This window comes from Momordica charantia (genome assembly GCF_013281855.1).
Source record: "Momordica charantia cultivar OHB3-1 chromosome 6 unlocalized genomic scaffold, Mcharantia_2.0 BLBB01000006.1, whole genome shotgun sequence".
Taxonomy (NCBI): domain Eukaryota; kingdom Viridiplantae; phylum Streptophyta; class Magnoliopsida; order Cucurbitales; family Cucurbitaceae; genus Momordica; species Momordica charantia.
Genome location: NW_028275164.1, coordinates 15359147 through 15386969, shown reverse-complemented (window position 1 = coordinate 15386969; position 27823 = coordinate 15359147). Strand labels below are relative to the sequence as shown.

Below are 27823 nucleotides of genomic sequence, written 5' to 3'. Positions count from 1 at the left end.
TTATTTTATCTTTGTTGAAATTAAAATATTTAAAATATAATATATTATAGATTATATAACATTGTAAAATAATAATTATACAAATTTTATAACAAAAACATTAATAAATTAAATTGATATTATCGTAGGTTAAACTAAATATTTAGTTGGTAAATATGATTAGTTTACAAATATATTTATAAATACACATCGAACAATTTTTTAACTTGAAATTAAATTTTTAAATTTGCTATCACAAACACATATTTGAAAAAAGAATCATTTTAATTGAATCATTGCTTACAAATTTTTGTTTTATGACCACCCACCAAATATGTCTCAATCTTTACAAATAAAAAATAAGGACGGTTGTAAATATGTCAAAAATATTTAATAAAATAACAACCACGTTTAGTTTTTTTTATGATATACTACTGAGTGTCCGTGCAATATGTTGTCCGTATAAATGTGATATTTCCGAAAAAATACATGCTAAAGTTACAATTTCCTTCGCCCTATAGATGTTTTACCCAAAAAAAAAAAAATGGTTTCAAGTGTTTCGTTGAACACATTTGAAATATATTCGGACGCATTGGGATAAAAATTGTTTGTGCAGAAAGGAGCAGGAGAAGAGCCGCCGATTTGAAATTGAGTTAGTGAAAGGCAGACGGCAGAGTGAGGGTTGTACGGACGGAGCTCGGGAGAATGAAAGAGGCCGAGGAGACGCAGTTCGTGACTCCCGGAGAAGTGCTCGGAAAGCCTTCGGACTTGAAATCTGGGAAAGGAGCTTATGTTGCCAATAACACTGTTTATGCTTCTCTTTCTGGTTTCCGCCGCATTCTTCCTCCTCCACCCAACTCTTCCGACTCGGTACTCCCTTTTTACTTCTGTTCACACTTTCTTTTTGATTTTTGAGATTTGGGTTCACCCCCTATGAGGTTTCTTTTGGAATTTGAAAGAATTTTGATGTGAACTTTGGAGGATGAGAACTTAGATTGTGGAGGGGGAGAGTAACAACACTTGTGTTATTTCCTTCGGATCATGTAGTAGTTTCTTGGTTAGATAGGTTCTATTTTGACGCCTACTAACTAAGACTTCTCCAGAAAGACAAGATTGAACTATGGGGAGATTGAAAAAAGTATTACCTTGGGTAGTTGTGGTGTTTGGTGAAAAAATTATTATCTTGGAATTATTGTATTATATTAGGGTCAGGACAAGAAGCAAATATTTCTCTTGTTTTCTCTTAGACTACAGTGAATACGACATTTTGGGAAGAGTTTTGAACCGGTTTATTTGGTTTCCTTCCTCTTTCTTTCAAGCATGGTTGATGCTGTATGAGATAGTAACCTCTACTTAATAGTAATACTGGTCACATAAGCACGTTATAGAGGATACTTTATTTTCGTTATTTAGTTCTTTCCAATCTGTATCTTCAAATTTTATATCTAACTGGCCGCTGATGTTGATTATGTTATGGCTGATTTGTATTGTTAGAGACCAACTGTGGAAGTGACCGGTCATAAGGCCCATGGTGCTGTTCCAGCTCCTGGATCTGTCGTCATTGCTCGAGTAAGTTGCTTACAGCCTATTTTATCTGTTTGTGTGTGATATTTAAAATGTCACCGATCTTTCACTCTAGCGCCTGCTGATGTAGGGCCTAATTGTAGGCTATGGCTTGCTTCCTTCCTTTTTTCCATTTCCTCATCCTCCTCTTTTAATTTTGCTAAGGTAATCCTGTTGGCGAAAGTAATTTTGCATCTTTGATATGCTAAGCCCTTCCTTAGTCAAGTCATAAGTCATAGGTACAAAAGGAATTTGATGTAGGGTTGGTTTTTGGAATTCTTTTCCTATTGTTTACCGTAGTCTACTACTGCTTCTTAAGGTTGCTCGTTTCGGTTAGTGTGGTTTTTAGATTGAAGTTAATTGGAGGTAGTTAGACCTGAGTTGGGAGGGCTCTATGGCCTTGAAAGTTTTGTTTCTTGCAACCTCCCCACTCCACACAAATAAAGAACTCTACTGAATTTTATTTACTATGATTTTTCTTTGACTCTTAAGTTATTTCTAGTATTTTTTTTTTCACCCTCTTGGTATCTGTTTTGGTTGATGATTGGATTATCATTCTATGAATGTCTTAACCAGTATATCTTATTATTCTTTCCATTAATTGTAGGTTACAAATGTAATGTCCAGAATGGCATCAGCTGATATTATGTGTGTTGGTCCAAAGTCTGTGAAGGAAAAGTTCACCGGAATTATCAGGTCTGAAATATTTTTTTATGTAAAGCTTTTAATTATCCTTTTTTTTTTGTATATATTATTTTCTTTGGTGTTAAAAGGTCTTCTACCATGTTCTGATTTTTGATATATTTTGCATTTTCTTGAAAACTTTTATGCTGTCTTTATTATTTATGTTGCATGGAAATCAAACATTTAAAGCTGATCTAAATTAGGAAAAAAGTTATTTAAATTTCGTGTAAAAAAAATGTAAATTAGGACAGCAGTTATTTAAATTTTGTGTAAACAAAAGTTAAATTATGACAAAAATTATGTTGATGTAAACATTGTTTAGTAAACCTAAATAATATGCATCTGTTTTGCTCCTAGACTAGGTCAGGGACCTCACCTTGATGAGCATGCGCTTCTTGCTCAAGTGCAACATTTATTTTAGTAAAGTATGATCAAATTATGTTCAAGAAATCATAAACAAGAACATATTGGTTCATTTCATTCATTTGACCTCTCTTAAAGCACAAGTTCTCTTTTTCCCGTAGGTGTGGAGGAAGATGGAAGTAATAGTGAACTAAATAGGAAAATATGGAGGGCTATAAGTCAATTGATCGGAACCATGGAGATGAAAACTTATTTAGTTATGATGGTCGATGGACCTTAAGAATTAGGTCTTTCCAATGTGATTTTGTAGTTGATTTTAGGAATTTGTGGACTTTTTGCAGTTTTACTTTATTCATCTTTAATAGTTGATCCTTCGAGCATTGTCTAATGTTTCTGTAGTAGCTCTGACTTTTCTCCTTTGCCTCCCATCATAAGCAGCGAACAACTTGCAATTTTTGAACACAGTTGCCTAAAGCCCTGCATTACCCGAAATCTTTTCTTCTAAAGGATATTGTTAAGGAAAGTTCAATGTTCTTGATCATAGATGTTTTCAAAGTCAGTCTTGAAGGTAATGCATGTGTTACAAGTTCTGAAACCATCGTATCGGGATTAGCAACCACAGCTCCATCAGCTCCTTTCCTACATTTAGCGAACAACCCTAGGCCTATAGTTATTGATTTTACAAACATCACCCTTCCTGCACACAAGGAAGCCTTAGATTTCATTTGAACATATCACATATCAATTACCTCTCTCTTGGTTCAACCTTCGGATGAACTTAATACAAAAATCATTAGATGTCTTCCGGCTCCGGGCCTTGAGCGGGTGTGGGTGCCCTCAGGTATAGCGTAGCAAAAAAAAAAAAAAAAAGTACCTCCCTCTTGAGTCTTGTAAAAATCTTGATCTTTTGTTTAAAAAATTATTGCCTCCTTGATATCCTGCCCTGGAGGTGATAGACCACCTCAATTATTAATGTGTATAGTATGAAATGTGTTGGGGGACTTTCTCTGTGCAAGTCATGTGATGTACCTGTGGGGCCCATTGTTATTAAGTTAGTTGTGAATTGTGATTAGGAGAGCACATCTAGAGAGTATTATAGGAAACTTTCATATAGGTGAGAGGTACGTTTCTGGCTGTTGTAAGTTTGAAGTAGGTAGGGAGACAGAGACTCTTGAAATTTCCATAAGGTTGTACTTTCTAAAACTCTTTGAATTTAGTGGATTCTGTCAAAAGTGGTATTTTGGAATGATAGCTAATAAAAAGGTGGAATCAAGACTTAATGTATTGGAAGAGAAGAATGAGGAGTTGGGGTAGATTAAAAAAGAATTCCACCTATACTTGGTGGTAAAGAAGTTGGAAAATATTTGGCATGGAGAAGAGGGATTGATTACAATAGAAACAGCTAAGGTGGAGCGTGGGAAGAGTAAAAGGAGTGGTCTTCATCAGGGTAGTTAGAGAAAAGATAGTGGAGATATGTAGAGTGGAGAAAATTGAGTGATATCAATATGTGTTTGAGAAAACTAGAGATCCTCATCTTTAATGGTTTAATGGTAAGAATTTAGATAGGTAGCTGCATAGAGTGGAACAATACTTTGTAGTGAATCACGTAATGAGGGCTGAGAATTTGGAAGTTGTTGTGTTATGTTTAAATGGAGAACCTCTCTTGGCATCAATGCACAAATGGCCAAAGATTGATAGAGAGCCTGGAGGAGTTTTGTTGCTTGTTCTTTAAAAGATTTTGGACCACCTAAGAAGGGACATTATGTGAGAAATTCTTAGCACTGGGTCAGGCCACCACTGTTGAAGAACATTATTATAAGTTCAAACAGTATATAGCACCATTACTAAAGATACTGGAATTAGTCTTGGAAAGTCCATTTGTCACAGGTTGAAACAAGTGAAAGTTTTTTTTTTTTTTTTTTCCTTTTCTTTTTTCATGGGAAACAATATTTCATTGATAAGATGAAATATATAAAAAGGGAAGATACCGTGTAGGAAAATTACAAAAGAGCCTCCAATTCATCAAAAGATCATTTAAACTAAAACTTGAGGAAAGAGGCAAAATAAGATCTCCAGTAACTCATCACGCATCCTATCACTCAAAACTTTTCTTTGTAGTCAATTCTATACTAAGGATTTGGGAGTGTTGAAATACTTCTTAGGAATTGAAGTAACGAGGAGCAAGAAGGAGATTCTATTATCACAGAGAAAATATGTACTTGACCTGTTAACTGAAACAAGAAAGTTAGCTACCAAGCCACGTAGTACCCCAACAAAAGCTGATTTACAACTTACAGAGGGAGGGGAGTTGTTGAAAGATCCTGAGAAGTATTAGAGGTTAGTAGGGAAGCTGAATTATCTCACAGTTACGAGGCCAGACATAGCTTATCCAGTCAGTATTATGAGTCAGTTTATGAGTTCTCCTTCGACTGACCATTGGGCCGCATTGGAACATATTCTATGTTATTTGAAAGGTGCTCCTGGACGTTGTTTGTTATATAAAGGTCATGGTCATCTTAATATTGAATGTTTTTTAGATTCTGATTGGACAGATTCTAAGGAAAATAGAAGATCAACCTCAGGATATTATGTATTTGTTGGATGTAATTTAGTTTCTTGGAAAAGTAAGAAACAAAATGTGGTGTTGCGTTCAAGTGCTGAATCAGAATATCGAACTATGACACAGTCGGTATGTGAATTTATATGGATATATCAGCTTTTGACTGAATTGGGATTTGGCATCACCACTCCAATGAAACTTTGGTGTGATAATCAAGCAGCTCTTCATATTGCATCTAATCTAGTATTTCATGAACGAACCAAACACATTGAAGTTGATTGTCATTATGTACGTAAGAATGTACAGCAAGGATTGGTGGCTACAGGATATGTGAAGGCTGGAGAGTAGTTAAGAGATATCTTCACTGAAGCATTGAATGAAGCACATATAGATTATCTCTCTAACAAGTTGAGCATGATTAACATATATGCACCAACTTAAGGGGGAGTGTTACAGTATATATATTAGTATATTTTATACTCTTGTAATATATGTATTAATTAGTCCTTTACCTTTCCTTTCTAGGATTAGATTAACCTTGTATATTTGTCTATATATATATAGACTTGAGAATAATCTTATCTGGTTCTCTCAAACCTTAGTTTCTATGTGGACCACAAACATTAGAATGAACTAATTCAAAAAGTGCATTAGCTCGTGTATTGACTCTAGGATACGCAGACTTATGGAATTGATTATTTTGATACTTTTTCTCCAGTTGCTAAATTGGCTTCTGTCAGGTTATTTATTCTCTTGGCATCCATTCACCATTGGCCCTTACATCAGCTTGATATTAAAAATGTCTTCCTTCATGGTGATCTTCAAGAAGAAGTGTATATGGAGCAACCACCAGGTTTTGTTGCTCAGGGGGAGAATGGAAAGATATGTCGTCTTCGCAAATCCTTATATAGGTTGAAACAAAGTCCACGAGCATGGTTTGGAAAATTCAGTCAGGTGATTGAGGACTTTGGAATGAAGAAGAGTAAGTCCGACCATTTTGTCTTCTATAAACAATTTGAGTTGGTGTTATCTTACTAGTTGTATATGTTGATGATATTGTGATTACTGGTAATGATTCATCAATCCTCGTGTGTTGATACTTCGTCTCAAAATGGAGTTGCAGAAAGAAAAAATTGACATCTTCTCCAAACAGTAAGGGTCTTAATGTTTCAAATGCATGTTCCAAAATACTTTTGGGCTGATGCTATTTCGACGGCTTGCTTCTTGATTAATTGCATGCCTTCATCCATTCTTAAGGGTGAAATACCTTATCGTATTCTATGTCCTAGTTCTACATAACCTTTATCTCCTATTAAACCTAAAATATTTTGTTGCACCTGTTTTGTTCGGGATGTTCGCTCTAGCTCACCAAATTTGACCCTAAGTCATTAAAATGCATTTTCCTTGGTTATTCTCGTGTTCAAAAAGGGTATCGATGTTATTGTCCTGATCTCAATAGATATCTTGTCTCTCCTGATGTTACATTCTTTGAAGATACTCCTTTTTCATCATCCTTGAGTACCAGTCAGGGGGAGCATTCACAGGAAGATATGACTTTCTTGTCTATTCCTTTTTCTATACTTCTACTGACATGCCCCCTATTTCTGTGTCTGATCCTTCTCTTCCACCTATTACTCAAGTTTATTCTCGATGGCAACCTCCTTTAGTCTCATGCCCTATACTAGCATCTTCTTCGTCTGTGGATCCAGGAACGAGTGACGATCTTTCTATTGTTCTTCGAAAAGGTAAGCGTAAGTGTACTTACCCTGTTTCTTCTTTTGTTTCATATAACCATTTGTCCTCACCTACTTGTTCATTTATTGCATCCCTTAAGTCTGTATCTGTTCTTAAAACTGTTCACGAAGCTTTATCTCATCCTGGTTGGCAGGCTGCTATGTTGGAGGAGATGACTACCTTAGATGACAATAATACTTGGGATTTAGTATCTTTTTTTGCAAGAAATAAACCTATCAGTTGTAAATGGGTGTTTTCTATCAAAGTTCATCTTGATGGGTCAATTGTCCGTTTGAAAGCTGGTCTTGTTGCTAAAGGATATGCGCAGACTTGTGGAATTGTGGACGGAGACTCTTTAGCACGGAGAGAGATGGATGACCCAAACGACAATGTTCTTCGAAAGGAGTTGGCACTCGAGTGCAAACGGTGGTTGTAGGTATTTGTGTATCAAATGTGTAGAGGCCATTGGATTCACACCCTTTACCAATAGTCTTTTTCGTTGTTAGATCCTCAAAAAAGCAATAACCAGGAAAGAATAAGACACAACAATTGAGATCACGAGTAAGTTTACTGATAGAGATCGAATTAAAGGAAAATTGTGGCAAATTTAAAACAGAGATCAATGAAAGAGTTTTGGAAAGATGAACGGTGCCAAAGCGAAGAACAGGAGAAGTGGTGCCATTTGCTATGGTAACATTAGGTTAAAGATGTGGATGGTGAAAAGGTAGCAAATAAATTGGGGTTACCTGACATATGATTTGTAGCACCAGAGTTAATGACCCATTTTGACGCGGAGGAAATAAGATAAGACATTTATTGGTATTACCTGACTCAGCGATGACAGTAATTTGATTAGAGGATGATGCCATCAATGACTCTTGATATTGTTGGAATTTAGCAAACTCTTTCGCAGAAATTGAGTATGTAGAGATTGATTTCTTCTTAGCCATATCAAATGACAACTGATTCGAACTAAACAACAAAACAAGGCCAAAACAGAGTAATTGAACCGGCTGAACCGAGCCGATTGAACCGAACCGGTTAAATCGAGCCAAATGAACCGAACCGATTGAACCGAGCCAAATGAACAGAATCAGTTGAACCAAGCCAAATGAACCGAATCGATTGAACCGAGCCAATTGAACCGAACCGTATGAACCAGGCCGAACCGACCCAAGCAAGTGTTTCACCCTACACAACACACACGGTGGCTGACAAAGACACCACGGTGCTTAACTGCAACGACTAGCGGCAGTGGAGGCAGGTGACGGCGGCGGCGGCGGGTGAGGATACTAATGAACACTTGCAAGAAAGTGTTCCAAACTTCAAACCCTACAAAACCCTAATGGGCACAAAATCCTAATGTTAAAAAATTTAGAGAAAACCTAGAGTTCTCATACCATGTAGAAACTAAGGTTTGAGAGAACCAGATAAGATTATTCTCAAGTCTATATATATAGGCAAATATACAAGGTTGACCTAATCCTAGAAAGGGAAGGTAAAGGACTAATTAATACATATATTACAAGAGTATAAAATATATTAATATATATACTCTAACAAAGTCAAAACCAAAACCCTATTGCAGATGACATTGAACAACTGGAATTTGTCATTGAATATTTTGTTGTTTCTTTCCCTCCAAAGACTCCAAATGAAGGCTCAAATGAGGAAACAAGTGAAAGTTAAGTGTATTTGAACCCAATGGGCTTCTAAAGGTGGAAATGGCAAAGCAAGTTGAGGATAAGAATCAGATCCTAATAGCAAAGCTTGTAGTGCCCCTCATTCCAAACACCAGACCTGTGAGTTATGTTGTAGGTCCATTACCATCACCATGAATCTGACCTGATCTACTACTACTCAAGGTGAGATAGTAAACGGGTAACAAACACCACGTTTCCAAATCTACTACTACTCAAGATGTGATAAGTAAAGGGGGTAACAAACACCATGTTGCTAGATAAGAAGCTCAAAGAGAGTTAATCAGTTGGGAGAATGCGTCTATGAAGGATGCCATGTGGGAGACGGCCTCTTGTAATTGCTTCTCAATTTTCAGATTTCCACCTTAAGGACAAGGTGGCTTTTTGGGGACAGGTAGTGGTAGACCCTAAATTACTAGAGTATACGAGCATAAGCGTACAAGAAGGAAAGAGTCCGTGTGAGATAGAATTTTGCGTGTAGTGGTAGTGGGCCCATGGGAATTTTGTTAGTTACATGTGCCCAAGTGGTTAGGAGAATATAGGGAACGTTAGTGGGAACGAGGGAATTATCTTATGGGAAACATTTTACTTGTGTGGTTCTCCGTAGAGAATTGGGAGAGAAGGGGAGCTCTCTAATCTCCCTTTTGTTGATAAATAAAATTGGGGCTAGGCCTATCAGTTAGTAAGTGTGAATCTATGATTGAGTCATGCATTAATGCTTTCTCTAGTCTAAAGCTGTTGGTTAGAAAAAGGATAGGAGTTAATGTTTTTGCATGGATTGTAGGGCATTGAATAGGATAATGATGCCCGATAGACATTCAATTCTAGTGGTGGATGAGCTTTTGGATAAATTATTTGGTGTGACAAATATTGCAAATTGATCTAGAGTCTAGGTACCATCAAATTTATGTACAGGATGATACTCATAATATCATTTCCTGAACATAATGAGGGATGCTATAAGTTCCTTGCAATGCCATTTGGATTGCAAGGTTCCAGTTGTTATTGAATAATGCTCTGGATCCATTTGTTCTCAAGTTTTTCTCTTATTTTCTTTGACGATACCTTTTAGTTACTATGTTGAGGGCCTTTGGAGAGTGATCACGAGTTAATTAGGGAAGCCATTAAAATTGCAATGTTCCAGTTGTTAATGCATGATGTTATGTGTCCATTCCCTATTAAGTTCGCTCTGGCGATATCTTAATCTACTGTTCCTCAAGTGAAGAACATGTTGAGCATTAGCTACTATTATGAGGGCCTTTTTGATAACAAGAGGTAGTTGTGAATGCCAATAAATTTCAACACTATTTCCTAGGATTGTATTCTCAATTGGTTAGAGCACTGCTTTGCCTAGGCGGAAGTTCGCTCTTAAGCAAATTGAATCATTTGGGTACATTATGTCTGAGGAAGGAGTGGCAGTAGATCATTCCTAGAAATAGTAAGAACTAAGGAGCCACGTGGGTTCAGGCTATTATAGGAGGTTTGTAGCCAATTATGAGTCAGCTTTCTTTTTCTATTCAAGCAACAACTTGATAGAACCCGAAATATATTGAAAGATAAAAGATAAACGAACTACAATAGCTACCAAGTATTAGAGGTACTTAGACCCTCCCCTCTTGAGATATCACTCAAGCCAAAACCATACTCACTCATTGGATACCTTCATCCTTACATCTCCATTCTATTTATAACAGCACTCCCTAACAACTTCCCTATCTAATTACTAAGCTACCCTCGATACTCTAATAATATCCCTTTATTACCCTATGGGCGATTCCTATCACAACTAATCAAAGATACATGTTTAAGATTTTATTGAAGGCTTGCCTAAATTAGAAATGTATGACTCGATCTCGGTGGTGGTGGTTAGTTTGCTTAAATATGGAATTTCATTCCTATGCAACATCCTTTCACAGCCCTAATTTGGTTATGATTCTTCTTCTGCTATAACTATGACTAACAGTAACAACTTTTAGGAAAAGATGGAAGATACATGTTAAGGAAATCATTCATATTAAATGGTTTTCAGAGTCGTAAAATTTGCTTATAATGATGGAAGTGGCGAACAGATAGTTTCTTCGAATGTTTTTGGTTTTGTTTTTTCATCGTGTGACAAGGCTGTAACTAGTTAGATTGAATCGAAGTCCTAACTTATCAAAAGGAGGTAGACCATGCATATCCAACCCACTTTTGTGCCCTTGTTTCTGTCTGTCATTGGTATAAATGAATGTTATATAATCTCTCGTATATTTGAAATGCCTTTTAATCTACTATGTTTTGGGAGATATTTTACATTGGAAGATCATTCATGCTTTCTGTAGGCAACAAGACGTCCGAGCAACTGAGATAGATAAAGTAGATATGCATTTGTCGTTTCGTCCGGGTGACATCGTCAAAGCTCTTGTTGTATCCTTTCTGCCTCATTTCCTCTTGCATGTCCATAAAGGATGCAAAAGGCCTAGTAGATTTTTAGTGCGCAATTCTTCTTCACTGGTCATAATCTATCAGCTGTTTGTCAAATTATAACAACGCTCGAGTATATGTTTAGTCCTTAATGTTTGAGTGTACAACCTATCCTAATGGCAATCCTTTTAGTACCATGACATGCTGATAAGCTTATAATGGATCAATTTTAATATTCACCGACGAAAAGGGTATAATTGTGAAAAATATTAAAATATAAAGGATTAAGTTGAAACTTTTTAAATAATAGGGACCCAATTGAAAAAGCAATCTAACGTTAGGAACTAAAACATTTACTTTTCATCTTACAATAATTATTCCTACGTGTGTCGTAGTTGGCTAAAAATAGAAAATCTTATAGGAAATAAGAACTAGCAAATAACAAAGTCTGTTTGCTGGATCATAGACAATTATTTTCCATCTTTCTGCTGTTGGGTCTTATTTTCATTTCTCACGTCAAAAAGTTCTTGGAGATTTTAAATTGATTGTTTTTATTACCACAAACTTTCTTGACAAAAGTTCTCTCTAAAAGCTTTCTCTTGGAGATGCAAGGGCTTATCATCTATCAACTGCAAAAAACGAACTTGGTGTCGTCTCTGCAGAAAGTACAGCAGGTAAAGAGTATTGGTAATATTGTGAAAGCCTAAAGAGCAGTTGTTTCCTTTTATAACATTTAAAGACGTCAATATTGTTGTATGAAATATACTGAGGGTTTTTTTCTCTTCATTTTTTTCTTTGTAATTTTATCCTTCAATTGTGTAGGGTAGCTAATTGATTGTTAAGCGGAGTTTGGTTTGGTCATGAAAGATCTTGACATTTTGTCTTACTATATTCTCCCTCTGTTTTCTGTAATCACAGAGGTTAAACTGGATCTTAAGTTAATAACAGTGAAGGGAGAAATAGTTGTACTAGTGTAATGTAATGTCTAGATGGTTGAAATTTAATACCACATTAAAACTAAATTTGAAATTTATTTAAAACACACGAGATTCAACCAGCATAACCCTTAAAATCAAGTAAAAAAAGCCTAAATTGTGCCATGAAAATATTCAATCCTAGCCATGAGATGATAAAAAAAAGTCCTAAACTCAACCATAAAATATTGAAATCCAGCCAAAAGGTGTTTAACATGACCAAGAACCAGTACCTGTCCAACCACCAAAATGCTCACAGTAAGCCACAAATATTCAAAAGAAATTTGAAACTTAATTAATTGAGGGTGTTAATTTCACTATTTATTCAAGTTCAGGGTTTACTGTTTAATTGTTGAGATTAACTCTTGAACCCAGTATCGGATTGAAAAATTGAAAAAAATTCATCTTTTATCTTTGTACTTGGGAAAGTAAATTAATTTCAATCTTAAAGTTCTAGCTTCATTAAATTGGATCTTGCATTTGGTAGGAAAATTAATATCTATCTCAAAACCAAGTGAAAAAAATGCTTAAAGTACATTGGACAAGTCACCTAAAGTTCAGCCCGCAAAACAGACAAAATAAGTTGCAAAAATAGCTAAAACCAGCCACATAATGCACCTAAATCTAGCTACAAAATCAAGCACTACAAGGATGTCAAATACCCACATTAAACACCCAAACTAAACTTAAAAAATATCCAATATAGAAGTTACTAGACTAATCTTGTCCAACTATTAGAACATATGAATGTGGCCATAGATGTTTAAAAAAAAAAAGTGTCACATTTACTTAAAGGTTTAATTTGATAAAATCAAGTGTAGGAACAAAATGTGAATTCTTTCTGGTATTTTAATTAGTTTACTTCCGAATGATTATTGTAATTATCAATTAGGTGTTATTCTTTTGGATTGAACCCCTTATTATAGGCCGGTCTTCTTTTGTCACACTTATTTTTTGTATGCTCTTTGTATATCTTTCATTTTATCTCAATGAAAGTTTAGTTTCATATAAAAAATAAATAAATAAATAAATAAAAGTTTACTTTGGAAGTTCTGTTACCTGATTATGAATGATGAATGTTGATGTCTATAAAGCTGCCCCTCTGACTCAAAGTGCCAATTTTGTTAACAACTAATTGCCTGTTCGATAATCCTTTTGTTTTTATTTTTCTGTTTACAAAATATGTTTGTTTTGCACAGTTTCATTGGTAAATTTTTCACTTCTCGAAAACATATTTGAATGTTATTTTAGGTGCAGTAATGGTTCCCATAAGTTGGACAGAAATGCAGTGTCCACTAACAGGCCAAATTCAGCAAAGAAAAGTTGCCAAAGTTGGAGGAGGATGACTTGCTTATCTTATGTGGGACAACGCCATTCCTTGTTCTTTTCTTTTCTTTCTTTTTTTTTTTTTCCTGCCCTTTCATTTTGTTTTCTCTTTTAGTTTTTAATAATAATTTGTTACTCATAGTGTCGAGTACTGAAGATAAAAATCGCACATTGGATTATGATAGAGTTGCTTGTTTTAGGATTGGGTCCTTAATTCTCAGATGGGACTGTTGATTTAGAATAGGAGGAAGATAGAGTATTCTTACTGTAACATTTTTCTTGTATGAATGAGATGAAATGGTCAGTTTGCTATCTGTATCATGTAGAAAACAAGCTTTTGTTCCTAAAGATTGTTTTACAGTCTTAATTAGTAATCCATCTCTATTGATTTTCCTATGTGTAACATCTTTTTTTATGTGTGCTGTGCCAATTTCTATGAACTGTTGAAAGGATTGACTTGGCGGCTATATATATATATATATATATATATATATTCAATCATGGATTTTAGCTTTCAAGGTTGCGTTAGGGTTAGTCCGATTGGCAAAGACCTGGTGTTTCTTGGTCATATTAGCTTAGAGGTCGCAAGTTCAAATCTTCTTGTCAGTTTAATACCAAAAATTTTTCATGGTCTCTTGGGTCCGGGCCTTGGGGTAGGTGTGGGTGTCCTTGGGTATATGGAAGTAAAGCTTTAGCTTACGGTTATTAAAATAAAATAAAAAATCTTTATGAATTTTAGTTGAAGAACTTAAAGTGGGGTGTAGGAGGAAGCTTTTTGAACCAACCTGAATATTACGATGGAACTGCTAGGCAATCCAACTCCACCCAACCCATTTTTGAGTTGGATTGGGTTAGGTCATTGAGTTGTTAAAGTTTTGGTGAGGGGACAGTCGCAAATATAGCAAAAACATTTAGTAAAATAACAATCACATTTTACTTTTTTAAATATAGAACTTTTTTTTTAATCAAAAAAGGTATTAGTATATTGATAGATTCTTTTTTCCTTTTTTTTTTTTTTTAGAATTCATTGATAGACCATTTATGTATACTTTTGTCTGAAAATAAACTCTTTTAAATGGAACCCATCGACAATTTATCAATATATCATTTTTTTATATATGTAAATATTATTAAATTGTGAAAATTCAAAATGGTTGATTTCGTTAAACTTCTAAATTCCTGATTTTATGCAAGTTTTAACTTTCACAAACAAAAAAAAAAACTATCCAAATTTAGTCACTTGGCAACATTGTCTCTGTCTTCTTTATTCAAAAAGAAACCTCTTACTTCTCACCATTTCTTCTCTGTTTGTGGATTTACCAACACCAGCAGCCTGTCTCCTTCATCCCACTTTAGATTCGCTCATCTCCCCACTCGGTTTTCAACAAAACTTCAAGTTTGTTTCTTATTTCAGATTTCGGGGGTTCGAGTTTGGTGTATTTAGAAAGGTTTCGATTTTGGGTGTTCGTGTATGTGGTATTTTGCAAAGTATTCGAGTTTGTGTGATTGATTTCCAACTTCAAAATGCTTTGTAGTTTATATAGATTCTCGTATTTAAATAGTTCTCTATTTTTTGCCATATATAGGTTCTGTAGTTGATTTTGGATTTTGTGAGTTTGCACTATGAAGACTTTTACTTTTCAATATTTTCCGGTGTATACTTTATACTACACTCGATTATTGAAATTTGGTTTTCTATTATTGTTGTGGGTTTGCGTATTTTGGTCATCGATTTTATATGCTCGGTACTAATATGGGTAGTATTTTTTGGGACATTTTTTGTTCATATAAGTTTTAAAATTTCTTTCAATGTGGTTTTTAATATAGGGTATTATCATTTCCTTCTTCTTGAATCCAAGGGAGACTTCTCATATTTTGAATCTTTCTACAGTGTGCTATGTTTACTATTCTTTCGTGATAAGATTGATTATATATGGCAATAAAGTTTTTTTGAGTGGGATAGTCTTGTTGTTTATATATAAAAGTTATCCAATAATCTTATCTGAGCTTGATTTTGATGAATTGATTCTTCAAACTTTATTGTTCATATATAAAAGTTATCAAAATTCTTTCAATGTGGTTTATTTGAGTGAGATATAGCTGTATATACTTTATTGTTCATATATAAGTTTATCTGAGCTTGATTTTGGTTAATCGATTCTTCATCATGCACTCAACACTTATAGTTTATAGCTAGATATAATTTATATCTGCAAATAATATATGTTATAATGGTTGCGGTTATAATCCCCTTCCACTATGAAGCTTGCGCACGGGAACAGAAGTGCTGCCTACACAACATTTCTAAAAGTACATTTATTAACATAATAGTTTTTAAAATACAAATCATTGACATTTATAACAAATTCTTGTATATAAGTTCTAATAATAGGTATATATAACCTAGGATAAATAGGTATATATATTATATTCATTGTAATATATAATAATATTTGATTTCAAAAGTAGACAAGACATATGTGTTATATCCTATAATAAGCATTTGTATACATCATTAATATAAAATGAAATTATTGAAAATGATTGATAGGTATACTAAGAAACATAAAATATATATATATATAAACTAAATATATATAAACTAAAATAAAAATATTGAACATATTCCTATGATTACATAATCATTGTTTATATTGTATAATAATACATGATAGGCAAGTTATATCCTAGTTTAAAAACGTATATACAGTATGTTAATTATATCATAATAATAGTTGACTTCAAAAATATCCATAGCATATATGTATGTTATAAATTATATACAACATTAACATAAAATGAATTAACAAAAAAACATGGATAAAATGGAATGCTTAATATAGAAATATATATATATATATAGATAAACTATTTTTTAAAAACAATAACATTCAATCATACTAATGTTTCTTCATTAAAAAAAAATCATAATCATGTTTCAAGCATTGTAATGAAATTGATGCCGTAGGAACTTGAGAAGCTGAATTTGTAGTGTATCGTTTCCATTTTTAAATGAAATAACAAGCTTTTTTTTATCTTCTTTTATTTGAATGAAATGATGTTTTATGAATAATTATCTCATTTTAAGACTATTAAATACATATAGAAAATTGGGGTCATTTCAAGTACAGAAATCCTTTTTTTTGAAAAGCTCCTACCAACCCAACAAGAAATGTTCCAAAAAAGACAATTTGGACAATTTTTGTCATCGAAAGTTAGGAGATGCCCTTTACAATTATTAGTGCATTTTATTCAAAGGATTTCTGATAAAATCCTTAGAAATGCACTAGTATTTAACTTTGAGAGGAAGTTTTTAAATTTTAGGTTGAAGGAGTTTTCTTTGATTACAAATTTAAATTACTATAGTGAATACCCTACCATTGATGAGATCAATATCAACAAATAAAAAATGCCCACGAGCTTAGGAACACCTTCTTTAAGCTTAGGGACTCCATAGACAAAATGGATATACAAGCTGCTTTCTATGTCGGGTTTGAAAATGATGTTATAACAATGAAGATTTCATCCTTGTATATCTTTGAATGTTTATTATTTTCCAAACAAAATCACACTAAGATAGAATGAAAATATGTTGATGTGATTGATAGTCAAGACTTGTTTGGAAAGTATCCATGGGGTAGATCCACATACGATCTCACCATATAATATATTAAGAAAACTATGTGAGAGAAATCATCAAATTTTACTTTGCATAGCTTCCCCCTTGCACTAATCTGTTGAGCATGCGAGGTAATTCCAAAACTTTTTGACCTAACATTTGGAATTGCATTAAAAGAGGTGAAGATCAAATCCCATGGATGTTGAAGTGGATATCATTACACGGCCTGATTGACACTACTATCAAGAAAATGTTCTCTTCAATCGATGTAAGTTTCTTATCTTTGATTCACTGATTTTATCTATTTTTGTTCTTACTTTTACTAATTTTACTAACTTTGATATATGCAATTTTAAGTAATCACTATGATGCCTATTGTCGATGAATTATCTTCTTGCATTTTCTCGAATTTGGTGATTGAAGAAGAAAGAGAAGACATGTTGCTAGAAGATGAACTCTCCACAATCAGAATGAGATCGAAGGAGAAGGGAAATAGATATTGAAGCAAAGACTTGACTTCTTTAAATAAGGAAAATGATCAAGAAGTGAAAAAGGTGTAGAAACATATTTTAGAGATGTTGGTTTCTCTAATAGAAATAATCAATGAAAGACGTCCACTGAAGTCAAACGTAGTTGAAAAACAATCTCAAAAATCACTTCAAAAGAATCAACCTTCAACGGCAAGTTTATAGCTTCTTGTTGAAAATATAGATGTTGACAGGATTGTTGAATGTATACAATCACTTTTCAAAAATCAAAATGAGAAAGATGGTAAAAATGAGAAGGAGAAAGAAAAAAGGATAAATCTAAATTGTTTTACTTTTCTTAACATTGATATACTTGCTATTGGAAGGATGATAACATCGAAGAAGAAGCAATAGAAGAAGAAGGAACAAAAGAAGAAATAGAGAAAAATGCCAATGAAGATGCATTGTAAGTAAAATGATCGAATAAGTAGTTTTATTAATTACTTACTCGTTATTCACTCATTAAAACTTATCAATAATTTTTATTATAGGGAAACACAAAAAAATGTCAAAAAAAAGTTCACGATATAGTGATCAAACAGGTAGATTAGTGCTTTACTATTGATTGATACCCATTTAATACTATACCATTGATATATAACTGATATATGTGTAATATATACTTAATATACGTTTGCCACAAATATACAATTGATTTAATTATGATATAACTATGATATCTACTAATATAACTTTTAATATGATTTACCATTGATTTACTACTGATATATGTGTGATATATACTTGATATGCCTTTGATTTACCATGATAGCTACTAATGAACACATATTCCTTTGTTCGTTCTCAGGTGAAAAGAAATGTATATACAAACAAGGAAAATGAAATCCAAGGTCATTGTAGAAACGGTTGATGTGTGTTGGATCGGTATGGCAACCTTAGGGGGGTGAATATGGTTTAATTAACAAAATGTAGACTTTTTAATAAATGGGTCCAATTTAAATAAAGATATAAATTTTTTGAGATATGCAATTATAACAAAGTAAGATAAAATAAATTCTAAGGCAAACAAGAAAATTCTAAAATTAATTGCAAAAATAAATAAGAGATAGTGTTAGAGAAATTTGACACTGCGAATTTTTATAGTGGTTCGGCACAACTGTCCTACCCCACTTCCCAAGAACCTTTTGGGTTGTAAATTGAAATTCTGACTCTTTCAACGGTAGGAGTCAAACCAGTACACTGTTCTTCTCAAGAGCAAAGACGATCCTCTCCACTGTGAGGATCACACTGTTACAAAGAATTTGAATTTTTGAAACACACACATACAAACTCTCAAATAGAGTGAATGTACAAATTTGAGCGCACAAAAATTCAACCTTCACAACAATAAATTTCTCTCACAAATAAGATGAAAAGAAAAATTGAGAACTTGGAGAGAATAAAAATTAGAAATTTTGAGGTTATGGAAGATTGAAAATAAGAGAATTGTGTATAATTTTGAAGTACAAGTTGGGTTTAAATAAAAAAGAGAAAATGGTAGAAAAAATCAAGTTTAATTTTGAACTATTAGATCTTAATTATTGAAAATGAAGGGTTGAAATAATTTAGAAGAAAGAATTAAGAATTATATATATACTTACGTGAGAGATAGACCACATCATCTTCATCAAGACCATTCTCACCTTCGGAGTCAACTTCCAAGGTGATGGTCTTCAATGCTATGCTCTTCTCTTTTTTTTTCTTCTCATCCTCCATGTTTTTCTTGATCTTTATCTCATGCATCATCAACTAACCAATGAGTTCGTTGTTGCGTCCACATAACCGTGTTGACAACACATGCAAGTATACACGAAAATTGCCGATTGTAGCACGAAACGACGTTGAATGGACAATATTCTAACTATATTTGCAGATACCAAAATGTAAAAGCAAAGAAATATATGTGTTGGTGTCGTAACTAAATGCAATATAATAAACAAAGCAATAAAATATATCAGTAGCAGACACACTTCGCAAATCTGATAACAGGAAGAGAGGATAACACAGAATATGGAAATGAGGAGTTAACAGATATGGAAAAGTGGGGGGAATTCAACATGCTTTCATAGACTTCTCGACGTACCCTGTAGCTTACAAATATTCATTAGTGCCTAACTCGACTTGGTTCCCTCCCGAGACACCCAAATATTGGATACCCACAACTCCCATTACTAAGTTCCAAGCAATAAAAACAAGTTTTAGGCATGATTAGGGGACCCAATTCTTCAGCACCACAAATTACTATAGAAAAATACTAATCACAAATAAAACAAGTCGGTAATCTGTAAGCCGTTCCGGGTCAATACAGAAGCTAGTAGACAAGACAAAGTAGCCAACAATATCAGGTAAGATTAAGAAATAAAAACAGCTTTATTTAAAAAAAAATGAAGTAGCTAGAGGTTCAGTTGTTCGTCAGTTAGAACATATGAATGTCTCCCAAAATGGGGTTTAGCTGATGGATAAAAAGAAGAAAATACAGTGGGTGAAGGAAGAAGACAACCCATTCAAGGAAACAGCAGAAAACCAAGGAAGAAGATGACAGGTTGATGCAGTAGTCGAATATCCCCACTATCGTCAGCTTTCTACCCTCGATAATGGAGAGATTCCTCCTCCTTGTCGTTTCAGCTCTAAAAAACGTGTCTCTATTGGGATCTGTGTGTGGCAGCTAGGGTGGGATGATACGAAATAGAGCAGTTGCCAATTGGCATGCGAAACACCTGCTCGTTTTCGGGTTGGGTTCAGGGCTCCCATTTCGAGTCAAGATCTCGATAAACTCCCCTGCAATTAAGCAGGGGAGTGTTAATATTAATATTAATATTAATAATTAATATATATAATATATATAATTAATTAATTAATCATAGTAATTAATAAATGTTAATTAATTATTAATCTAATTAATAATTAATTAATATGTATATATATCAAATAAATAATTCACCCTTAATTATTTATCACATAAATAGAATCATATTCTATTGCATTTCTCTCGTATAACCTATAGTTCTAATGTACATCTTATGCACATTATTTTTAACCTATAGTCTTAATATGAATCTTATTCATATTAATTTTATTTGAATCTCATTCAAATAATTTCTCTCATAATATGTAGTTTTAATTTAGAATTAACTATATATTATAGTGTATCAATATACATATAATCCCTTAAGAAATTTGACCAGTTCAAATTCTTCCAAAAACTTGATCTTTGTTTTACCCGTTATGAGCTAGCAAGGGGATCTAATGGACCTACAGATCCGAAGCTCCAATGATATGAGATTAATTGGTCAAACTCATTGACCGAGTTAATCAACATTCGTTAACTACGGGTCACTCCACTAAAGACCTGCAGTTGCACTCTTCTCACTGCAGAATGTTTTCGTGTCCATGGATATACGACCATTAATGACGAGTCAATCCTTCACAAGTGCTCGTAACTCAAGTTGGGTTAAATTACCGTTTTACCCCTGAGTTACATCTTACTCCTTAAATACCACTGCTCCTCTAATGAACAACCCGGTTATGGTCCGACCAATAACCGGAAGTCTCTCTCGGGCCAATGAGAGGGTGGGGCCCCTTGTTCAAGTCTTGGAGTCAGCATTTAAGGGAACACTCATCTACTCCCCTAAAGTCGGAGAGGAGTGAATTTCATCTTGTGAAGTTATGTTCCCAACTCCTCACTCAGTCTCGTCCCCAAAATGGTAGGAATATTGAGTCAGCATCTCGGGCCACTCTCACCCATACAGATCAAAGGACAAGCCCTCACGGGCAGGAGTCCATAACTCACTCAGGATTGAGAATGAGCTGTCTGGTCATCCTAAGAAACAGCAATCTATTAGTTAACGGTGTTACATCTAAAGATTGGCTATTTCGTGGTCCGGTCTTATACAAACTCATTGTATAGGATACCCCCACTCGCATGTGTCCACACGAACGACCTGGATCGAGTCGTCTGTAACCTTCACAGAGTGGGCCGTACCCATAGTGCTGCCAGGATAAGGTACCCAGCCTTATCCATATACTATAGACCTTTTAGGTTATTCACGGGACATTATCCACTTGTATATCAGGGTATATCAAATATATACCCAATACATATACTGTCCTGGTTACACTAAAACAACCTCGGATGTTTAGTTTATTGCATTTTGGACAATGCAATGCTATGAATTCAACAACAAATTTATTGAATAAAACTTTATTGAATATAGATTTGTTTTTACAGAAAATACAAACTACGAGTTTAGGGCAACACACCCAACAAACTCCCACTTGAACTAAACTCGAGTGGGGTGTACATTATCATAAAGCAAAGGCATTACAATAAACTAGGGCATACACTATACCCATTACATTTCTCCCACTTGCCCTAGACTAATCGTACAAAGCTCGTAGACCTAGACTTTCTAGACGGCCCTCAAACACTTTAGCCGTGAGTGCCTTTGTAAAAGGATCAGCAAAATTGTGCTCCGAAGCAATCTTTGTGACGATCACATCTTCTCGTTGCACTATCTCCCATATAAGGTGGTACTTCCTTTCGATATGTTTGTCTCTCTTGTGGCTTCGAGGTTCTTTAGAATTTGCCACAGCACCACTGTTATCACAATAAAGTGTGATGGGCAAGTTCATGTTTGGAACGACTTCCAAATCTGTCAAGAACTTTCTAAGCCAAACCGCCTCTTTTGCTGCTTCACAAGCTGCAACGTACTCAGCCTCCATGGTGGAGTCTGCGATGCATCCTTGTTTGATGCTTTGCCAAACTACCGCTCCTCCATTAAGAGTGAATACTGACCCCGACGTGGATTTCCTTGGATTCTTGTCTGTTTGGAAGTCAGAGTTAGTGTATCCTGTAAGGATCAAATCCTTAGCGCCATACACGAGCTTGTAGTCCCTCGTTCTCCTAAGATACTTGAGGATTCCCTTAACAGCAGTTCAGTGATCATATACTGGGTTGGATTGGTACCTACTGACCATCCCTACCGCATATCAAATGTCAGGCCTCATGCACAGCATAGCGTACATCAGGCTGCCCACTGCTGAAGCATAGGGTATACGTCTCATATCCTCAACTTCTTGAGGTGTCTTAGGACATTGTTCCTTAGACAGATGAATTCCATGCCTGAAGGGTACAAAACTTTCTTGAAATTCTGCATCGAATATCGAACAAGCATCTTGTCGATATAAGTTGCTTGAGACAGGGCTAACGTTCTGTTCTTGCGATCCCTTAGAATTTGGATGCCAAGAACATACCGAGCTTCTCCCAAATCTTTCATTTGGAACTTAGTCGCTAGCCACTTCTTTATGTCAGTCAGGTATCCTACATCATTCCCAATGAGTAGGATATCATCCACGTACAACACTAAGAAGGCTACAGTTTTGTTGACGACCTTCTTGTATACACAAGGCTCATCAACGTTTTGGTCAAAACCATAAGATTTGATCACAGTATCGAACCTTATGTTCCAAGATCGAGATGCTTGTTTCAGTCCATATATAGACCGTTTAAGCTTGGAAACCTTTTGCTTTTGACCTTGAGCTATGAACCCTTCGGGTTGAGACCTATAAATACTTTCTTCAAGATTGTCATTCAGAAAAGCAGTCTTGATGACATTTGCCATATCTCATAGTCATAATATGTGGCAATGGACAAAAGTATTCTAATGGACTTAAGCATAGCTACAGGGGATAAGGTTTCTTCATAGTCCACCTCTTCCCTTTGTGTGTAGCCTTTTGCCACAAGTCTCGCCTTATAGGTCTGTACCTTTCCTTCGGGGTCTCGTTTTCGCTTATAGATCCATTTGCACTCTATGGGTTTTACCCCGTCAGGTTATCTACAAGTTCCCAAACGGAATTGAAGTACATCGACTCCATTTCCAGGTTCATTGCTTTGACCCATTTGTCCTTTTCAGTATCTTCCATTGCCTTTTTGTAGGTCAATGGATCCTCAACCCCGTCATCAGGTATGACAACTTGGGTTTCAGTTAAACCCACATAGCGGTCAGGTTGTGACACAATCCTCCCACTACGTCGAGGCACCCTCAACACTTGAGGTGGATGTGACTGACGTGATGTACTGACTTCATCAATAACTCTTGTTGTAGTGCCAGTTTGATCAACAACCCTTGTTGACGTGTTTGTAGCCTCTTCAAAAATCTCGTTAATCACTACCTTACTTCGTGGTTTATGATCTCGAACATGGTCTTCTTCCAAGAAAGTAGCAGTTGTTGATACAAACACTCTGTTTTCTTGAGGATCGAAGAATAGACCACCTCTCGTCTCTTTAGGGTAACCTACGAATAGACATACTTTTGAACGAGGTTCCAGTTTCTTTGGGTTAGTCATGAGCACGTGTGTCGGGCATCCCCAAATACGGAAGTGACATAAACTAGCTTTACGACCCTTCCATATTTCAAAAGGTGTTTCAGAAACACTTTTTGATGGAACTACGTTCAAAATATAAACTGCAGTCTCCACTGCGTAACCCCAAAACTAGTTACGCAACTGAGCATGGCTCATCATTGATCGAACCATGTCCAACAGGGTTCTGTTTCTCCTTTCTGATACACCGTTTTGTTGAGGTGTACCAGGGGCTGAGAGTTGGGACGTAATTCCATGTTCTATCATATAGTCCTGAAATCTCAAGTCCATATACTCTCCACCTGATCGAAGTGTTTTAATGATTTTACCTAATTGATTTTCAATTTCAGTCTTGTACTCCTTGAACTTTTCAAGGGCTTCAGACTTATGTTGCATTAGGTATAAATAACCATACCTTGAATAATCATCTATAAAAGAGATGAAGTATTCATACCCTCCTCGAGCTTTAACATTCATCGGACCACAAAGGTCTGAATGTATAAGTTCTAAGGGCTCTTTGGCTTTATAACCTTTTCCAGTAAAAGGTCTTTTAGTCATATTGCCTTCAAGACAAGACTCACATGGTGGTAAATAATCGTCTTCTAACTCACTTAGAATGTCATTTTTAACCAGCTCACAATCCTATTGAGATTAATATGACATAATCTTAAGTGCCAAAGATAGGTATTTTCTTTTTGAGAAACTTTTTGCCTTTTATTTTGAGTTCTAGCATTTTTAAACAACTCGGTATTTAAAACTGCTTTAGTTATGGTTGGTCTTAGCACATACAAGTTGTTTTCAAGCAAAGCAGAACAAATATTAACACCATTTCTCGAAATGAACGCTTCATTCAATTGAAATGAAATGGAATACATATGTTCTAACAAACAAGAAACTGAAATTAAATTCTTTTTAATTTTAGGAACCACGTACACATTATCTAATAATATATACATATTCTTGTTTGTAAACAACTTGAGCTCCCCTACCGCCAGAGCTGAGACGACCTCTTCCGTTCCGACCTTGAGAGTCATCTCTTCGGCGTCAAGCTGCCTCCAGAAACTAATTCCTTGAAATGAAGAACAAATGTGATTAGTGGCTCCTGAATCCAGTATCCAGGCAAAGTCATCGTTCTCCACTAAACATGTTTCCAAAACAAGTAAATCATATTTACTATCTTCGTTGGCTTTCTTCTTTTCGGCCAAGTACTTTGGGCAGTTGCGCTTCCAATGCCCGTCGATATTGCAGTGGAAACACTTTCCTTTCTTTACAACCTTCGCCTTGCCTTTCTTGGTAGCGGTAGCAGCGGAGTCAGGTGTAGACACCTTACCAGCAGCCTTCTTCTTCTTAAAGTCTTACTTCCAGAAGAAGAGGGCGCAGACTTGGTTCCAGAGGACGAACCTCGGTTGAACCTTTTTGAGGTGGCAACATTTGCCTCCCCTTCTTGTCCCTTACTCTTCATAAGAGACTGGTAGGTCTGTAGCTCGTTTAAGAGCATGGTAAGAGTGTACTCCAGCTTATTCATAACCGCATTGTTGCGGAATGGAAGGAAACTCTTCGGAAGAGATTCCAGAATAAAGCTGACCTGACTCTGCTCGTCTATGACAGCCTCGTTCGACTCAGCCATGTTGAAGTGGACCATGAAGAGATATGAATCTCGGAGCGGAAGCGGACCGTTGTTCATGAAATTTGGGAAACAAAATCAAAATGTGTAAAGATGAAAATACAGAAGAAAACCATACCTTTGAAGAACTTTTCTTCAACGGTTTCCACCCGAACACCACCACCGTGTCTTCCTCGCTATCCTCTTGGGTCTCGAGAGCGTGCTTGTGGGAGCACCGATTTGAAATGTTAGGGAGAGTTGAGAGAGTTGGGTGGGAGTTCTTTTTTGTTCTTCTGTTCTCTTCTTTGCAGAACAGTTCTGCAAATCAAAAAAGAGAAGAAGAATGACGTGGGGTAACTCCCCATGTTATATTAACTCCCCACTCCCCTGCAAATTTGCAGGGGAGTTTAATAATATTATTAATATTAATAATACATGACAAATAAATATATATAATATATATAATAATTAATATATATATAAATAATTAATACATTAATTAATATATATATATCAAATAAATAATTCACCCTTAATTATTTATCACATGAATAGAATCATATTCTATAACATTTCTCTCGTATAACTTATAGTTCTAATGTACATCTTATGCACATTATTTTTAACCTATAGTTTTAATATGAATCTTATTCATATTAATTTTATTTGAATCTCATTCAAATAATTTCTCTCATAATATATAGTTTTAGTTTAGAATTAATTATATATTATAACGTATCAATATACATATAATCCCTTAAGAAATTTGAACAGTTCAAATTCTTCCAAAAACTTGATCCTCGTTTTACCCGTTATGAGCTAGCAAGGGGACCTAATGGACCTACAGATCCGAAGCTTCAACGATACGAGATTAATTGGTTAAACTCATTGACCGAGTTAATCAACATTCGTTAACTACGGGTCACTTCACTAAAGACCCCCAGTTGCACTCTTCTCACTGCAGAATGTTTTCGTGTCCATGGATATACGACCATTAATGACGAGTCAATCCTTCACGAGTGCTCGTAACTCAAGTTGGGTCAAATTACCGTTTTACCCCTGAGTTACATCTTACTCCTTAAATACGAACAACTCGGTTATGATCCGACCAATAACCGGAAGTCCCTCTCGGGCCAATGAGAGGGTGGGGCCCCTTGTTCAAGTCTTGGAGTCAGCATTTAAGGGAACACTCATCTACTCCCCTAAAGTCGGAGAGGAGTGAATTTCATCTTGTGAAGTTATGTTCCCAACTCCTCACTCAGTCTCGTCCCCAAAATGGTAGGAATATTGAGTCAGCATCTCGGGCTACTCTCACCCATACAGATCAAAGGACAAGCCCTCACGGGCAGGCGTCCATAACTCACTCAGGATTGAGAATGAGCTGTCTGGTCATCCTAAGAAACAGCAATCTATTAGTTAACGGTCTTACATCTAAAGATTGGCTATTTCGTGGTCCGGTCTTATACAAACTCATTGTATAAGATACCTCCACTCGCATGTCTCCACACGAACGACCTGGATCGAGTCGTCTGTAACCTTCACAGAGTGGGCCGTACCCATAGTGTTGCCAAGATAAGGTACCCAGCCTTATCCATATACTATAGACCTTTTAGGTTATTCACGGGACATTATCCACTTGTATATCAGGGTATATCAAATATATACTTCGTATATCAGGGGTATATCAAATATATACCCAGTATATCAAATATATACCCAGTACATATACTATCCCGGTTACACTAAAATAACCTCGGATGTTTAGTTTATTGAATTTTGGACAATGCAATGCTATGAATTCAACAACAAATTTATTGAATAAAACTTTATTGAATGTAGATTTGTTTTTACACAAAATACAAACTACGAGTTTAGGGCAACACACCCAACAAAATGGAGCATCATTCATGACATTGGGGCAATACACATTTGTAGATGCACCCATCCATCATAAGATAGTTGCACTAGAGGTCACGCAACAGCTTCCCGTGGAGCCTCATGCGAATCTCTTTAGCTTTTCCTTGGCCTTTACAGTTAAAGCTAGTTGATAGGTTTCACTCAACTGTCAGCGACAGGGTTCCCGATCTTCATTAGCTATTTCTGGCAGGAGCTCATTCGTTTACAAGGGACGCAATTTAATATAAGTATAGCTTTCCATCGCCTCCATCTCTTTCCCATTCTTTATGATTCCTGGGTGTTCAGTTCGTTAACTCCTCACGCCGCTACGGCCGTTTCTAGGATCGACCAATGCCTCACCTGCATAGGTACCTGCGTAGTGTAGTGTTGTTTGCCAGGATGAATTAGTTTGGTCTGACCTCTCGCTCGGATGTCAGACTTCCGCTATGATAAGTACTCCACACTGCTATTGGAAGTTCGCATTTGCATGAACACATGATTTTTTTTTAGTTTTATCGTCATGCGTCAAGTG

General features: G+C 35.4%; 1 protein-coding gene across 3 annotated transcripts; it reads left to right on the top strand.

Moving 5' to 3' along the window:
• The first annotated feature begins 478 nt into the window (after positions 1-478).
• Positions 479-13682, top strand: LOC111019593 (Nucleic acid-binding, OB-fold-like protein). 3 transcript variants are annotated; one of them, XR_015791270.1, is made up of 6 exons: positions 490-849; positions 1474-1548; positions 2150-2238; positions 5890-6131; positions 10905-10989; positions 11579-11666. XR_015791270.1 is itself a non-coding variant. In XM_022295985.2 (6 exons), exons 1-6 carry the CDS (start codon positions 685-687, stop codon positions 13304-13306), a joined length of 591 nt encoding a protein of 196 aa, XP_022151677.1. In that variant the 5' UTR covers positions 503-684; the 3' UTR covers positions 13307-13682. The 3 variants fall into 3 exon arrangements, 2 of the variants coding, with proteins under 2 accessions (XP_087980942.1, XP_022151677.1); XM_022295985.2 differs by lacking the exon at positions 5890-6131 and adding an exon at positions 13212-13682 and having other exon boundaries at positions 503-849; positions 11579-11660; XM_088124816.1 differs by lacking the exons at positions 10905-10989; positions 11579-11666 and adding an exon at positions 6790-10884 and having other exon boundaries at positions 479-849.
• The last annotated feature ends 14141 nt before the right edge of the window (positions 13683-27823 follow it).

Coding starts and splice junctions, on each gene's coding strand:
- LOC111019593 (XM_088124816.1), top strand. CDS start 685: ATGAAAGAGGCCGAGGAGACGCAGTTCGTGACTCCCGGAGAAGTGCTC. Junction 850..1,473: donor CACCCAACTCTTCCGACTCG/GTACTCCCTTTT, acceptor TTGTATTGTTAG/AGACCAACTGTGGAAGTGAC. Junction 2,239..5,889: donor AAGTTCACCGGAATTATCAG/GTCTGAAATATT, acceptor GGCTTCTGTCAG/GTTATTTATTCTCTTGGCAT.